The 15,241-nt window shown below is 34.5% G+C and overlaps 2 protein-coding genes across 9 annotated transcripts in view; one reads left to right on the top strand and one right to left on the bottom strand.

Annotated features, from left to right (window-relative positions):
• Nucleotides 1-8,933, top strand: part of LOC117120536 (elongation factor 1-delta-like) — a 20,783-nt gene extending 11,850 nt beyond the window's left edge. For 5 of the 6 annotated variants that reach the window (XM_033265550.1, XM_033265554.1, XM_033265552.1 and 2 more), the window contains 4 exons: nucleotides 6,386-6,432; nucleotides 7,242-7,320; nucleotides 7,541-7,656; nucleotides 8,534-8,933. In XM_033265550.1, the coding sequence (XP_033121441.1) occupies nucleotides 6,386-6,432; nucleotides 7,242-7,320; nucleotides 7,541-7,656; nucleotides 8,534-8,572 (281 nt within the window). In that variant the 3' untranslated portion in view covers nucleotides 8,573-8,933. Of the gene's footprint in view, nucleotides 1-2,491; nucleotides 2,589-2,782; nucleotides 2,881-3,164; nucleotides 3,246-4,004; nucleotides 4,069-6,385; nucleotides 6,433-7,241; nucleotides 7,321-7,540; nucleotides 7,657-8,533 lie in introns of all 6 variants that reach the window. The other variant, XM_033265553.1, reaches the window with a different exon arrangement.
• Nucleotides 8,934-11,543: 2,610 nt separating this feature from the next.
• On the bottom strand, nucleotides 11,544-15,174 carry LOC117120543. Of its 3 annotated transcripts, none has more exons than XM_033265565.1 (2): nucleotides 13,732-15,174; nucleotides 11,544-12,897 (listed from the first exon to the last, which is right to left on the bottom strand). In XM_033265565.1, exon 2 carries the CDS (start codon nucleotides 12,884-12,886, stop codon nucleotides 12,305-12,307), a length of 582 nt encoding a protein of 193 aa, XP_033121456.1. In that variant the 5' UTR covers nucleotides 12,887-12,897; nucleotides 13,732-15,174; the 3' UTR covers nucleotides 11,544-12,304. The 3 variants fall into 3 exon arrangements, with proteins under 3 accessions (XP_033121456.1, XP_033121457.1, XP_033121455.1); XM_033265566.1 differs by having other exon boundaries at nucleotides 11,544-12,888; nucleotides 13,622-13,780; XM_033265564.1 differs by having other exon boundaries at nucleotides 13,622-13,778.
• Nucleotides 15,175-15,241: the final 67 nt, after the last annotated feature.

Here is a 15,241-nt window from a genome sequence, read left to right as displayed (position 1 = left end):
TTGTACTGTAGGTACTTTTTATTACCCAGTACTCCACCGCGCACGGTCTGTTTGTCTGTTTATCTGTTCTCCACAAGACACAGTACTTTTGTTTTCTGCTTACTGAGTTTATAGCGGGCGTACTATAATAATAATAACTTATTAGGAACTACACTTTTCAATCAGTGGCACACTTCTCAATCGAAGGTGCGTCCAAAACAATATGTACAGTAAAGTTCACAAAAAAGACTAAGAAAAAGACAATTCAAATTTTCAAAAGGGACATTAAAGAAAAGTCAAAAAGAAAAGTCAAAAAGAAATTGTTCAGCCATATAAAAGTCTGTCTCTTATACACATCTAGATGTGTATAAGAGACAGGCCTTGGGCGCAATTCCGCAAATTTAGAAAAACCAATTTTGCTGTCTAGATGCGTCTCCTTAAATTGTTCATAAGCCTCTCTAAGATTGCAAAGAACCAAATGCTTTTGTAGATGCTGTTTTTCCCATCCACAAGCACAGACACATAGTATTTCATACTAGGCATTTGCCTGCTAATATGCTCCGACAAATAGAATTGTACGACGGCTTCCCCAGTTTCTTTAGAAATAGATTTACCTGACTTGGGGTTAGGCATTGCTAGAATTCCTTGTTCCCTTACCAATGTCTACATCTAACTGTGGTATCTGCAGTAAGAGTTAATTCATCTTGGATCTTCTGAATTGTCCAGCTTTTTGGTAAAATTGTCAGCACCTGAAGCTTTTCACTTATTCTGTCAGTTGATTTAAATTTGTCTTTCAGTTGCTGAATCATCTCCTGACCATCATTTTGGAATTCGATCATTGACTTTTTCGAGACACTTTCACCAATTTTCCGTGTCTTACCTTTCACATACTTGTCCCTTTGTAGTAGTTTTTTGTCAACAGGTGATTCACCTATTAGTTCCAAAGACTTATTCAATGTTTGTAGGTCACTCACAGAGGTGTGAAATTCAGTATCCATAGAAGAACCAGGAACATTCCCATTGCCATCATCTTCACTACTGCTAGTTAAAGTTACAGATGGTAAAGGTAACTCACACACTTTTAATTCTGGCTGTTGTTTTGCAAGCTTCTTGCGGCATTGTGTGCAAATCTTCTGTCCTCTTTTAAGATTAAGATTTGGATGGTCTGCAATAAGCTTTTCAGTTACTTCCCTTAAACCTGATTTATTCTTTTTTTTATGTACTCCAAATGGATCAAAGCAGAACGTCTGCCTTAATATATAATGAGTCTTGCTTTGTGACATCTTGAAATGACTTCAGAAACTATTCTGAAAAATCCTGATACTGTAGGTCAGTGCTAATCTGGGATTTTCCAATGGGAATACCAGGTTCCTATTTTGAAATTCAAAGAAATATCCACCTGGAAAATCCCAAGGAATTTCCACCTGAGAATTTTCAAGTGATGCAAGTTTAATTTTCTCAAACCTACATATAAAACTAAGCAGTATGGTGTACTATTGGTTTTCCTATATAGGTACAATACTGTGTTATTATACGGAAAATGTAATTTCGAATTGACAAGTATACATAATACTTGCTCATTGTTCAGGAACTTTTGGAGCGCCCATCACCAAACTTATAGGGAAGCTTCTTTACATCATTAGGTATCTCTAACATGAATTTTAAAAAAAAAAAAGATATATATTTTTTTATTCAACTTTGAACTTTACAACCTGTCGTAACTTTTTTATATTTGAATTGAGGACTTAGCATTTATTAATAAAGTTATAGAGCTACTCAATAGCTTTAAAATGACACCAAAATCAGCTCTGTAGGTGCCACACTTTTCGAGATATGGTCGGTTAAACACGCAAGGTATCGCTAAAATAGCCAAAAGTTCGTTAGCAGATATCTCGCTAATTAGGAGGCCTAGAGAAAAAATTTTCCATTTCTGATCATTTTTCATGGGTCCCAACAACATACAAAAATTTGAACAAATTCCGAGAGATTGAGGTTTCTTTTTTGGTTGATTTGACATGGAATTACCCAAATGTATTGTAATGTGTAATGTAAATATATCATATATATATATATATATATATAAATGTGGATTTGTGCATTGTTGATAATATCATTCTGCTATTTAGAACTAAATGTGTTAAATTGTTTTATTTTTATTCAATCTGGTGTAGTAGCAGATTATTGCTGCAAACATAATTTTGACTGAAACGTTAAAAATCTAGTTGGCCTTCTCTTTAGGTCTTACAGTTTAAAGTATTTCTCTCAATAAACCAAACTTGTTAATATTTTATTTTTTATAATTTTGACTGAAATGTTCACAATCTAGGCAGCCTACCTTCACTTTAGATGTTAAAGTTTCAAGTATTTTTCTGAAATAAAAGTAAATTTGTTAATTTTTTATTTTTTTATAATTTGGACTGAAATGTTCACAATCTAGTTGGCCTTCTCTTTAGATGTTAAGGTTTCTATTATTTTTCTCTTTAAACCAAACTTGTTTAATATTTTTTTTTAGGGTGTAGGGTTGAGCGTAGGCATTGGTGTGGATACAGCTGGTGTTTCAAACCAAAGGATTGAAGCTGTTGAAAAAGAAAACAAACTCTTGCGGCAAGGTAAAGGACTAGTTTAATTTGCAGATATTACAAGATGTCCATTTGTTGCAGAGGTACTCTCTTTTAGTTACAGAATCATGGCATTCATTGTTTGTAAAACGTATAAGAGACAGATATATTACTGTTAATGTTTTTTGACTATTTTGACTAACAACTCATTAAAGGTTTTTATTTTTTATTTTTTTTTTTTTTAGTGACGGAGGATTTAAGAGCATCTGTATCCATGCTAATAGCACGAGTAACAGCCCTGGAAAAATCAGCAGGTACACCTCAAGTAAATGGAACAAAAGAAGTGAGTATTGAGTAATCATTACGTAAAATTGAACTGAGAATTTTTTTGTATGTCTATACTGCCCTCACAAACTTGCCTGCAATAAATTCAATGGGTTGCCTCGAATTGAGAGATCTGAAAATTGTTCACCATCAGAAAAACATTGAGAACAGGTCTTTAAAGAACAAGTTTAAGATATATATATAATATATTTGTGTATAGTTGTTTTCAATGCACAATTGTTTTTACATGTACCTGTACATGTATGTACATGTGTGAAATGTACAATGTTGTTATCTTTGCAGGAGGCAGCTAAAGCAGTGGAAGCGGCAGGTGATGATGACGACGACGACGACTTTAATCTTGATGATTCCGATGATGAAGATGTAAGTTCAAATTTGAATGAGTTCAGATTCTCATCAGCTCAGGCTTTTACCCTAAGAACAGGTGTAAAAATCCCATGGTGGGGAGGGGAGGTGTTGAGAAGCTCTGTTTTGACCATCAAATTTACCAAATCCTTTTTTGTTTTGTTTTTTTGTTTTGTTTTTTGACTGGTTTAGTTGGCTAATTTAGTGGTAGCAGTACAGTTTAATAGGTGGTGATTAAGAGGCTTTTCTTCCATCCCCAGGGTCAGGGTCCTGTGTTTAAACCCTGACTACTGTGGGGTTGTTTCTCACAAATAAAAACAACTCTGCAAATGATAACAATAAAAAACTTTAAAGCAATTTTTTTTATATAGAAAATAAAAGAAATATGAGAAGTTATTACACTAGGTTGATTCGATAGCAACTTATCTTATATACATTAAAAAATAATTTCACAAATCAATTCAAATGACGTCATAATCATTGAAAAACGATAAAATCGTAGAAGTAACAATGATTTTATTAATCATTTGAATTGATTTTTCAAGAATTTTGTTAGTGTATACATGATAACTCGTTAACAAATCGTCCTAGTGTAAAACCTTCTCTTATTTCTTTTATTTTCTGTATGAATAATTGTTTTTAGCTTTTTTATCATTATCGTTGCTACTGTAAACAGGCCTTAAGCTTCATAAAAAGAATTTGTGATAAGAAGCATTGATGATATTGAGCATTTTAACAGATTCTGAAAGCTGATTTCTGTTTTAATTCTGTTCGCAGGCTGAAGAAGTTGCAAAACTGAAAGCAGAAAGGCTTGCAGCTTATGCTGCTAAGAAAGCGAAAAGTAAGAAAACATAATGCTAAGCTATAATCCACACTATCAGATTATATGCGGCACATGGGAATTGCCCATATATGAGCGTGATGGCACATCACATCCATCTGTACATGGTGATGTCATATCATACCCATATATGGGCAATTCACATGTATTTGTCAATTAAAATGATATTTGGATAGAGCTTTATGTCTGCATTCATCCTTTGTTGGCTTTTAAAAATTTAATCATCCTGAGTCACAGTTATTCATTCCTAATTTGGTTGTAATACAGTCGACTCCGCCTAAGTCAAATCTAATGGGACTGGCATAAAAAGATCGAGTTATACAGATTTCGACTTGCAAATTTTTCGAAAAAAAAAAAATATATTAACATAGAACAATACTACTGTTTAACGACAAGCATACCACACGCTGTGAAACCGAGACGCTTAGCTGTACTCGCATTGCCATTGAGATTATCTGTTGATTAACATGACACGCCAGTAGACGTTTAGTTGGTTAATTATGAAGTGAAATTTAGGTACGCATTCAAATGTTTTAATTAGTGTATATTCTTGCTTTTAATCCTTAAAAACCATTTGGAATCAACCTGAAATAAAGACGGAACTCAACAAAGCAAGTTCCTACTGGTTACTCTTTTCAGTAGACGTCTAATTCAAATTCGTTAGATTCATCAGTGTAAATTGCAAATGCACCTCAAGATGCTATTCAAAGCATGTTGCTAATTTTATTACGGAGGAAATTTGTAGAGAATAAAATCTAATTTGTTAGGTTTATTTAGGTTTGACTCTAAAATAATACCATGAGGGTTTCTTATTTGTTTTTTTGCTTTGTTTTATAAATTTGTGTAAAAAAACATTCTTGATTACACTATGGAGTTGTTAGTCACTATAACAACTCCATGATTACACCGAGCTTGTTTACGGTCACGCACTATGAAACTTTGGGCGATCTGACGTCATCCCAGCCGAAGCACATGTCTAGTGGAAAACACCCCACGAAAATGGACCAATTGGTGTGCAGGCAGAGTTTTTGGTGGCGCGACCTATTTTGTTTACAACTAGACTGCCGACCAGCAAGTGGCATTGCCCAACGAAGAATGTGTGCTTGGAAAAACATAATCAGACCTAAAGAAATGCATGCAAAAACAATATAAAAATCGCATCAATTTTATTGGTAATAATTAAATTGCTGAGCAGTACAGCAAAACAACAGGTACTCTACGTATTATTAAATAATGTGTTGAATTTGCATAGGCTAGGCTAGGCCTAGTCAAAAGAATCCAGGGCTTTGATAAATTAATTAAATAGCTAGGCCCTGACTACAACAATCTTGTCCAAAATGGGTTCAGTTATGCAAGTTCTATAAACTGAACTGGACAACAAACTGAACATTGGAGCCGGTCCGGAAGGGTGTCTGTATTGTGAGATTAGACTGCAACTTACGACGTACGATCTTGTAAGCCAAGTTCCACATCGCGCTGTCTGAGATGTTAGTTTTGACTTGGCTAACTTGTTGCCGTACAACAAGAACTTTGTATTTTCCCCACGGCTGTGTATTTTCCCACATGCACTAAAAAATTTGGAACTTCGACTTGTGTGGTTGAAATTACTCTAAAATCGGCCTATCCGGACTGGAAAATTCTGTCGATATAGCCGAAATTTGACTTATAAAAATTTGAATTAAACAAACAATTTACACACTAATACATAGGAAAGAATTGGGACTTTTTCAAAAATTCGACTGATGCGAATTTTCGACTTAAACAGAGTCGACTTCGGCGGACTCGACTGTATAATGCAAAGCTTCATTTATATACAAATGCACACAGGCTATGGTATTACAGCAGTAAAAACTCTGCTTATTAATGGGTCAAGAACCTATGCGCTGAAATTTGTGAATTAATCCTGACACTTGAAAATGAGTTTTTATTTGTATCGTACAGTATTTTGATGGATTTTGTATGATTTAGTAGTTTCTGTTACACAGCTAAGTATGGATTAAAGTAGACCCTGAACAAGCTACAGTACACCCTCCAAATCGAGACCCCTTTAATTCAAGACCAATTTAAGAACCAAATAACAATCTTCAATCTATTAACACTAAGCTAACCCTCTATGTGGAGACCAAAACCCAAGACCACCCTAAATTGTTAAGTCCCAATGGTGGTCTCGAATTAGAGGGCAAACTGTATAGCCAATCTGCAGTTGGAGCAAATTGCTGGATCGCTAGAACACTCAGTTGAATTCGAAGTGATGTTCAGAAGTATTTAGTTCGTGGCAAATTCTAAAGGATTAATTTTTATTTTCTGTTTCTTACAGAGCCAGCATTGATTGCTAAATCCAACATTATTCTTGATGTGAAACCGGTATGTGCCCATAACTTATTGAATTTTGTACTTGTTGTAACAATAATATTATTTGTGTTTCATAATTACTTTCCTTTAATTTGAAATAACTGATCATATTAAAAGTATTGCATCTAGACTAGTGATTAGTTAGGAATTTGTTTTATAGTAGCAACTTAAATTGATAAACCAATACCAATTTTAGTAATGATAACTACAATGACATGTATAGGTGTAATTTTTGCCCTACCTGACATGGAAATGTACGGAATACTCAGTACATTTGAAAACAACTGCGAAAAAAATCCCATCCGAGAACAACCGAGTTGTTCTCGGGTGGGACTCGAACCCACGATTCCAGATGACATGACGTGTAATAAGTTTAGCTCACTCTGCTAAACTGAGTGGTAACCACTTTATGCGTGCTCAACTTTTAAGATCGGCTCAAATCCTTGGATCCTGGTCTGTTACTGTCGTCATGCTTCAGCAGCGGAGCTGTAGCTTGGAGGTTAGGATGCTTGCTTCTCCAGTCCCAGGGTTCTGGGTTCAATCCCTGTGACTGATGGATGTTAAAGAGGTATTTCAGCTGGAGGGCTTAAGTGCAAGTTTTTAATGTGCACTTGCACAAGGAAAAGAGTAGGGATTTCTCCGGGTGTACTTCCCAATTCACCATAAGAAGGATTCCACTTCCAATCCAAAGAGATACAGTATGCTACTGTAGGGAAGTTAATGGTGACAGCAACTGTAATAATTGTAAATTTAATTTTTATATTGAAAGCTTGAATCAAATTTTTTAATAATTGTTTGTCTTGTTTCGTTTACCTTTCAAGTGGGATGATGAAACGGACATGGTTGAGCTGGAGAGGCAGGTGCGTGAAGTTTCAACAGATGGACTTAAGTGGGGCACAGGTAAACCTACATCAAAATTATGTACTGTATATATTAAGTATGTGATAAAGTCTATTTTGTGCATGACATTTGTGGTGGTGGTAATGATGATTTGGTGTTATTCAATATAAATTGAGCTGAAATTAAAATATGAAAATGAAATTTATTCTCAATTGAATGTATTTTCTCCCAAATTATATTTTTGCTTAAATCCTTGATGTTACACATTTCAATATTACAGGTAAATTAATGCCAGTTGCCTATGGGATAAAAAAGCTGCAAATATCATGCGTAGTGGAAGATGATAAAGTTGGTACTGATTTCCTTGAAGAAGAAATTACAGCTTTAGAAGATTATGTAAGTTGTTTTAAAAAAAAAAAAAGTTTTAAAATGATAAGTATAAAAAAGAAAATTTTCAAAGGTTATTAATAGTTTTAAATGGTAAAAGATAAATGAAATATTCCAGAGTGAAATAGCCTCTTCAAACAGGATTCAAACTTTAGAGTGAGGCCAAAGTTCGATTAGACACAGATTAAATTGATTTTATAGACCATGCGCTATTTAGTGTTCAAAAAGCAAAGACCAACTGAACGCAATGACAAGTTCAGGCATTGTCTATCTTGTTTTTGATTACTTCTTATCTGTGGGTGTCTGCTGCAGGTTTACTATTATGGTTACTGTGAAGGTTCACACTAGAAATACTAATGGTATTAAGCCCTCCATATTAAACTTTTACAAGAAAATTGTCATATGCACATTACTATCATGGGCCCTCAATAATGGCATGGGTTCCCTAATAATGAGCCCTCCAGATTGACTGGGCCTCCCAAAAAGTTGCTAACCGTTACCACATTTATCGGTTAGTGAGGGCTATCGGTTAGCAAGTTAAGTACGTTTCTATCAATCACACATACGTATTTCCAATTTCCAGTTTCTTATTTGCCAGTGATCCCATTATCATCTTATTCTGGATCCTGCTGACCATTAGCTGGTGTGTGAACGCATTTTGTAACAATAGCAACGGAGTAGTATCACATGGTATTGTGATGTAACTCTGTAGTACTCTATGGCTACAAAAGACCCAGCAAATTGTTGCATAAGGGCATTGAGAATTGGAAATTAAACTTTATCAATCAGTGTGGAATTGTTAGTATTATTATAATTTTGCATACTAAATCATTGAACAAATTACTGTTATATTATTTATCTTGAACTTTTTTTTTGTATCTTTCAGGTCCAGAGTGTGGATGTAGTAGCATTCAATAAAATCTAAACATTTCATTTTGTTTAGAAATGTATTCATCAACAAAAGCAAAACCACTACTTATTGGTTTATTGATTTCATAATTCTCAGTATTTGATTTTTATAGACATTTATTTAATAAATAATATGAAATTAAAAATTTATCTTGAATTCATATTTCAACATCAAATATATAATTTATTTGTTGACTTGTTGATTTACTTTAACTAATCCCTGGTCTATCAATTACAAATTTATTTGCAAATAATATATTACAGAGATATATTTGTTTATATACAGTAGTGAACGTCTTATCATCCCCTTTTAAGGGTCATTGTCAATTTTGTTGGTTGTGCTATCTACAATTAAATCGGTCCAAGATTTTCAATTATCTTTTGTTGTGTTCGATCAATTACTGATATCTCTATATATTTTGTTAATAGTCTAAAATTCAATTGCACTTACAAAAAACACGGCAATAGCTGATGAATGTCTGAAGGCCATTTCCAATAGGGTTCTTCTAATGGTGAGTTTGGTAGTTCACTTTAATAGTGACAACCTCCTGCACTTTCCAAAGAGTATACTGCAATGTGTATGGTGCACATAAGTCATATTTCACACAGGATATCAACACCTTAAATGAAGTCTTGACAAACTTTGCTCAAGGTGCATCCAAAAGAAAACAAGTTAGGAAAATAGAGTTTTTGTTAGTGCCAATAAAACTGAAAAACTGACTAATCAAAGCTTGTAGGCTTTGCCAGGACTGTAACACAAACACAAGTGTGCAACTGTATTATGATTGTCATTTCATTGGCCGTTAGCAACAATATGCAAGAGGTGGGAATTCAAGGAGAATATTTCATTCCTGTGAAGCTCTTCCATTGTTTACCTCAGCCAAAAAAAGTATGTATAAAAGGTCAAAGGTCAAGTTTACAGAAATAATTTTTTTTTCTACCCTAAGCATAAAAGAAAAAGGAATGGCGGTATTCAGGAGTCATGCAGAGAGCGGAAAATAATGGCTCTCCTATCATACATGGCCTGCGTATTGTTTGGTATTCAGGCACAGGTGGAGTTGTGCACCTATGGAGTGACTGCTGTAGTATTTTCATGTTTCTTAAATTAATTTATTCAATATACAGTACTCTTTAAAAGTGACAGACAACAAATACATGAACAAGGGCATACTGAGGATAACCCTAAAATATTGAAGACAAGGCTCGCACCAAACGTGATTTTTTGAGCTGAGCTCTCAATCGTACATAATCGCTCTGGGGTGGCGCCAGTGGGTTGGGGAGGGGGAGGGGCGGCAGGGCCCCCATAGTGGAGAAAAACTACAATTACTGGGAGGGGGAAATATGTATTTTTTATATATTAGTATAGTACTCTAAAATCAAATAAATAACCCTTTGAAACCCATAAGTTGTCATATTTTTCGCCCCTAGAACACTTTCGAGAGATTTTGATCGACGCCTGACCACGCCCACTTCTTTTCGTCGGGACATTCCCGCGTGGGGGTCGTCGGACACCTAGTCGGCCAAATCCTGGCGCCAGTCCTGCAAGTGCTGCATCGTTTATTTCCTATTCTATTCTAAATATATAAAATATGTCAGCGTATTAATTAAATTGACAGTAGCCTACTGTATACATAACAGCTCCTGTCATTGGGATATTCTTGCATTGTTTCAGTGTAGGCCTACTGCTCTTGCTCAGATACAGTATACTGTAGGCTGTGGTAGTGGAATTTTTCTATAAAATGTAGGCCTAACGTATTGTGGTTCATTTCATTTGACAGGCATTCCAAGTACAATTTTTTTATAAAATGTAAAATTGTGGTTCATTTCATTTGACAGGCATTCCAAGTACAGTGTGAATGTAGATTTTTTCAGGGAATGTTTTGTTACGTTTTGACAAACAAGTGGCTGCAGCAGCACATTGTTCGATATCGACTATGAGTAATTTTGACCCTTTTTAACATAAGTCCGATAGGGGAAACTTGAGGTCGTAGGCCTGAGCTGGGGTAAGGGGTTGAGAGAGAGTTCCTCCCAAATGAGATTGGGAGAAATAATATTTCCTAAACCAGAACATTTTACTGTCTATGTTGTCTTTTCTACATGATTTATATAAACATGTTTATATATTTCTGTTTTACTGTCAGTGGTCATATATTTATATAGCGCCTTCCACAGAAAAACCGCCTCAAGGGATCTATGTGTTCTAATAGAACAACACTTGGTAGTATGGTGCTTTAAACTAGCAGGACTTACTCTTATATCAGTCAATATTTTAACTTTTGTAGGGTTTGGATTTAGAGTAGGAATTATAGGTTTTGATCTTAGATTCAGCAGGTTATTTGCACTAGTAGGTATTCACATGAGTAGGATTTAATCTTTAATAGGTATTAATCAAACCAATTCTTTGTGTAACCAAACTTGATATTGGCTTCAGTGGGATTGTATTATCACTACTATAGGAGTATTACACATATGGGAGCGACACGTTTGCTCGTGGATTGGGTGGTATTAACAAATCTAAAGAATATAGAACCGTAGCAATCGTATCAATTTTAAAAGAGCCCAGAACATTAATATTTCTGAGTGCTCTGGTCCAGTCTCTGTGGAGTAGATAACTGACAACGAGACACTTAGGAAGTGCAAAGTTTTAGGAAATGCTACGCAAATGCTCATTATAACAGTGGGCCATAGCCTCAGCAGAGTACAGTATTATTTAATCATAAATTGTATAGGGACAGTTGCGTATCTAGAAGTGACAGGTGGATGATATGGGAGACGCAAAGGTGCAGTGGGGCTCAATGATTTTTTTCTGTGGGTGTTAAGTTGCAAAATAAGATAATATTCAATGATTTTAACTACTTGAGCTGACTTTCTTGCTTGCAGTGTGAAGGAGGCGTAAGTTTAAGTTTTTTTTTTTTGGACAGCGTCCAACACTCCCCACCCCCTCCCACACACACACTCCCTAGACATGCCACTGTATATATAGACAATTCCAAATTTGATATTTACTTATATTTTACTTAAGCTCTTATTAAATCATATTTTAAATGATATTTATAAATGCTATGGCCCACAAAATGTAGACACTGCAATCACCATTATAGGACTACTAATTAATGGGTTACGGATATGAAAAATGAATATAGCAGCCATTTTTGATGACTTTTGGAATTATTCAATTTTTGAAATTTATTATTCAATCATTATCAGATGAATTTTCAATTGGTTTCAGTTAAGAAAAAAAAAACATCCGAGACAAAAATAACTTAATTTATGGCTATTTTAAAGTTTTTGGCATCATTTTGGTGGCCATCTTGGAAAAAAATCACTTGATGCTTGTGCAATTTTTGGCTAAAATATACATATTCATCTTTTCTAGACATTATGTTACAGAAAGCATCCGAAAAAAAAGTTTTCTTGCAACTGTTTTTTGGGTCATATGTGGCATAGAACCGACTACCCCTACTGTTTCAGTGTTAGATAAACCTTTATATAAAAGGTCATAACTCTTTTTCCCATGGGAAAAATTGTTCCAACTTTTTTTGATGGCTCTTGAAACCCTCTTAGATAGTTTCTACTCAAAAAACCTTTGTAAATAATTTTTTGCTACTTTGGCCAAAAAACTGGGTTTTTAACCATAACTATTTCACCAGCGCTTCCGTGGTATACCACCTCTTCTCTTGTCTCTTTACATTTCTTCCAGGCGGTTTGATATGTCCAAAGTATTTTAATGCCATAGGTAAATTTAGGCCTACTTAGGCCTACCTTCGTCATTTGTCATTCGTGCTAATCGATTAAAACCTGATGGTCGATTGTCAAGTTGAATTGCCCCGCGCCGTTTTTTAAATCTTGCACAATTTCTTTGTTCAATGCCCTCTTCAGAATCACCTTTCTTGTTATTTGCTAGTAAAGTTTCTCTGGCGGCATGAGTCTTTTTTTTCTTAGCATCAAACTCTGATAATGATAAGCTGAGGTTGGGTTTAGGTATGTTTTTTCTTCGGTTATGTTTAAGTTTATCTGCTTCAGTTTTGGATATGCCCCGAGGAATGATAAATCCCTTTCCAGAATCAGATTTATTTCCCTGGTTCACAAAAATCAATTCTTTTTTCAACGCTGTTTGCTCAGACGATATGATGTTCGTTTTACTCCGAAATTCCTTTTCCAGGTAAGATAATTTGAACTCTAGTCGTCTTTGTTCGCAATCATTAAGAATCTTAGCGGATACGTACGCTTTACTTTGCCGAGGCTTCTTGATGTCTTGTCTATGTCTGTCCTCTCCATCGGGATCAGGGAGCAGTTCTGAATCGGTTTCAAGTTCCTCGTTTTCTTCCATATTATCGAATTCTGATAATCAAGGGAGGAAAGAGTGTGTTTGAAAAAAAAAGGCTATCATAAAAATGATATATATATCTTAGGTCTATGCTATTAAGTACCGTAAGTGACCAAATAGTTACATTTAGTTACACTAATTCAACAGCCAATGCTCTTTTTTTGCTTATAATAAATAAATAATCATAAGAACAACATATTTGTGTGCCAAAACCAGAAGATCATTAATGTCTATCCTTTGCTCAGTTTCATTACTAAAGTTAATCTTGGATTGCAGCATAATAGTTGAAATTGCAGTCAAAAACTGCAGCACAACATCTTTTGGAAGGGATTTTTTTTAGCTACACGGTATCCACGGGCATCGAAGGCCATGTGTGCGTTAGAAACCTATTATTAGGAACGGTGCGGTAGAATATGGTAAAAAAACAAGTCCTAAATTGATGTGCCCACATTTGTGTAAAACAATGCAAGCATACTTTTTATACATCATATCGTCTGTCGATTTCACCACGACAGAAAACGGAATAACAGCAAGTTTGGTTGTACAGTAATTAAGTTTCCACAGGAAACAACAATCTAAAAGCATAATGCTTTGTTGTAGATAAACCACTCCTGCCCCAACTAACCCATTGGTTTTAATAATTGCGACTATAACGATGTACCATTGATGCCTCTTTGAAACTGCACTGAGAGTTACCATACTTTAATTCAAATGTACGAAAATGATCGTTAAACTTACCGTTTTACTTATTCTGCATAATATGGCTATATTCCGTTCAATACATTTGATCAGAAGGGTCTATCTTAACAAGCTAAAATATATAAAGATATTTAGAATCCTAGCTTTACCTTTATAAATGGTTCTTGAGTGTTGTCATAAGTGTATTAATGAAGGACAATGCACGTACAGATTACGTAGACGAACAAGATTGCTTTGTTTTGTTGACTTCTAATCGATCAAAGTTAGCCTTTTAATAGACCTAAGCTTTTCGATCGATGAATACCTGATCTGCATTAACATAATCCATTTGTCTGAGATATTGATTATGGTATATAGAAGTACTGAACTTTAGAAATGATCCAGAGTTAGTTCTGTAATTCCATGGCATTTATGCATTGTGCTATGTTAACATTTCATTCTAGGAGTAAGTTATCTTTTTTGTGTGGGTTGTGGGGCCAATTTTTATCTGCTGTATAGTGAATGCTGTTAAAATTATATTGGGTTTCCATGTGAGCACATAGTTTAGTGTAATTGTGTATTTGCATCCATTTGATATGGAGTTTCTCCAGCATTTTGGGTACCGGTATACCACAGCAGAGGGAAGTACAAGACATTTTAAGATAAAATACTGCTTTATATATATTTTTTTTTAATAATAGGCTATGCAATGAATACCTTTCTCATTACATATCATAATCATGTGAGACATTCTAAACACATACTTCCCTTTGCCATGGATACATCACTTCAGTAAACAAGTACAGCAAGATTTTTTTTTTTTAATTAGAGGATGCAGGACAAAAGTTAAGCCCTATAGCAAGGCCCTGCAAAGCCTAAGAATACAGATTTTTAAACTCCTTAATTATGGAAAATATATTGCACAAGAGAAATTAATTAATAATTTTTCACAGGCATTTGCTAAAACAGAAGACTAGTGATGATAATGATAAGATTTTTTGACAATTCTTTAAGCCTATTCATGATTGCCATATTCACCATCATCGCCTTCCTTACCACTACCGTTTCATAAATCATCATTATTATCCTCATCAGCATCACCACCAGTATAGCACGTACGATAAAGTAATGATAGGGTTAAAATTTAACATAGGGGGCTATGTTAAATGATTATGTTGTACCTTAAGCTTGTTCAGCGTTTACCACTTTACACATCATCAGTATTTATTTAAATTATTTCTTCGAGGATAATACTTTTCAAATGCATAATTACAGGCTATGATGTCAAACACGTGTCTTTGTGTATTAAAAATACATATATTATTGCGAACTGTGCGAAGGTATAAATAAGCGGATGATGTATCATGATTTCCAGTCGGCCAGCCCCTTGCCCCCCCCCCCTTTTTTTTTCAAAATTTAAGAAATGAGAAAAAGAAAAGAAAATTTGAGTCAAAAGCATTTATTTTTTGTTTGGTTAAACTCATATACCGTATTTTACAAGAGGAACTGGAGTCGAACCATAGAGTAGCTAAGTTATTTATTCGAAAGTTTTTTTGGTTTATTCGAGGAAGTGTTTATTTATTAAACAATATATATATATATATATATATATAATAATAATAATAATAATAGGCCTATATCTATCTATCTATCTATCTATCTATCTATCTATCTATCTAT

Source organism: Anneissia japonica, unplaced genomic scaffold, assembly GCF_011630105.1.
Source record: "Anneissia japonica isolate Jap-2015-1 unplaced genomic scaffold, ASM1163010v1 scaffold287917_len653891_cov171, whole genome shotgun sequence".
In the NCBI taxonomy this organism is placed as follows: domain Eukaryota; kingdom Metazoa; phylum Echinodermata; class Crinoidea; order Comatulida; family Comatulidae; genus Anneissia; species Anneissia japonica.
The sequence above is the reverse complement of the archived record's forward strand: the minus strand, read 5'-3'. Positions and strand labels throughout refer to the sequence as shown.

Excerpts from the sequence above, each read along its gene's own strand:
- LOC117120543 (XM_033265565.1), bottom strand. The coding sequence starts at position 12,886 with ATGGAAGAAAACGAGGAACTTGAAACCGATTCAGAACTGCTCCCTGAT.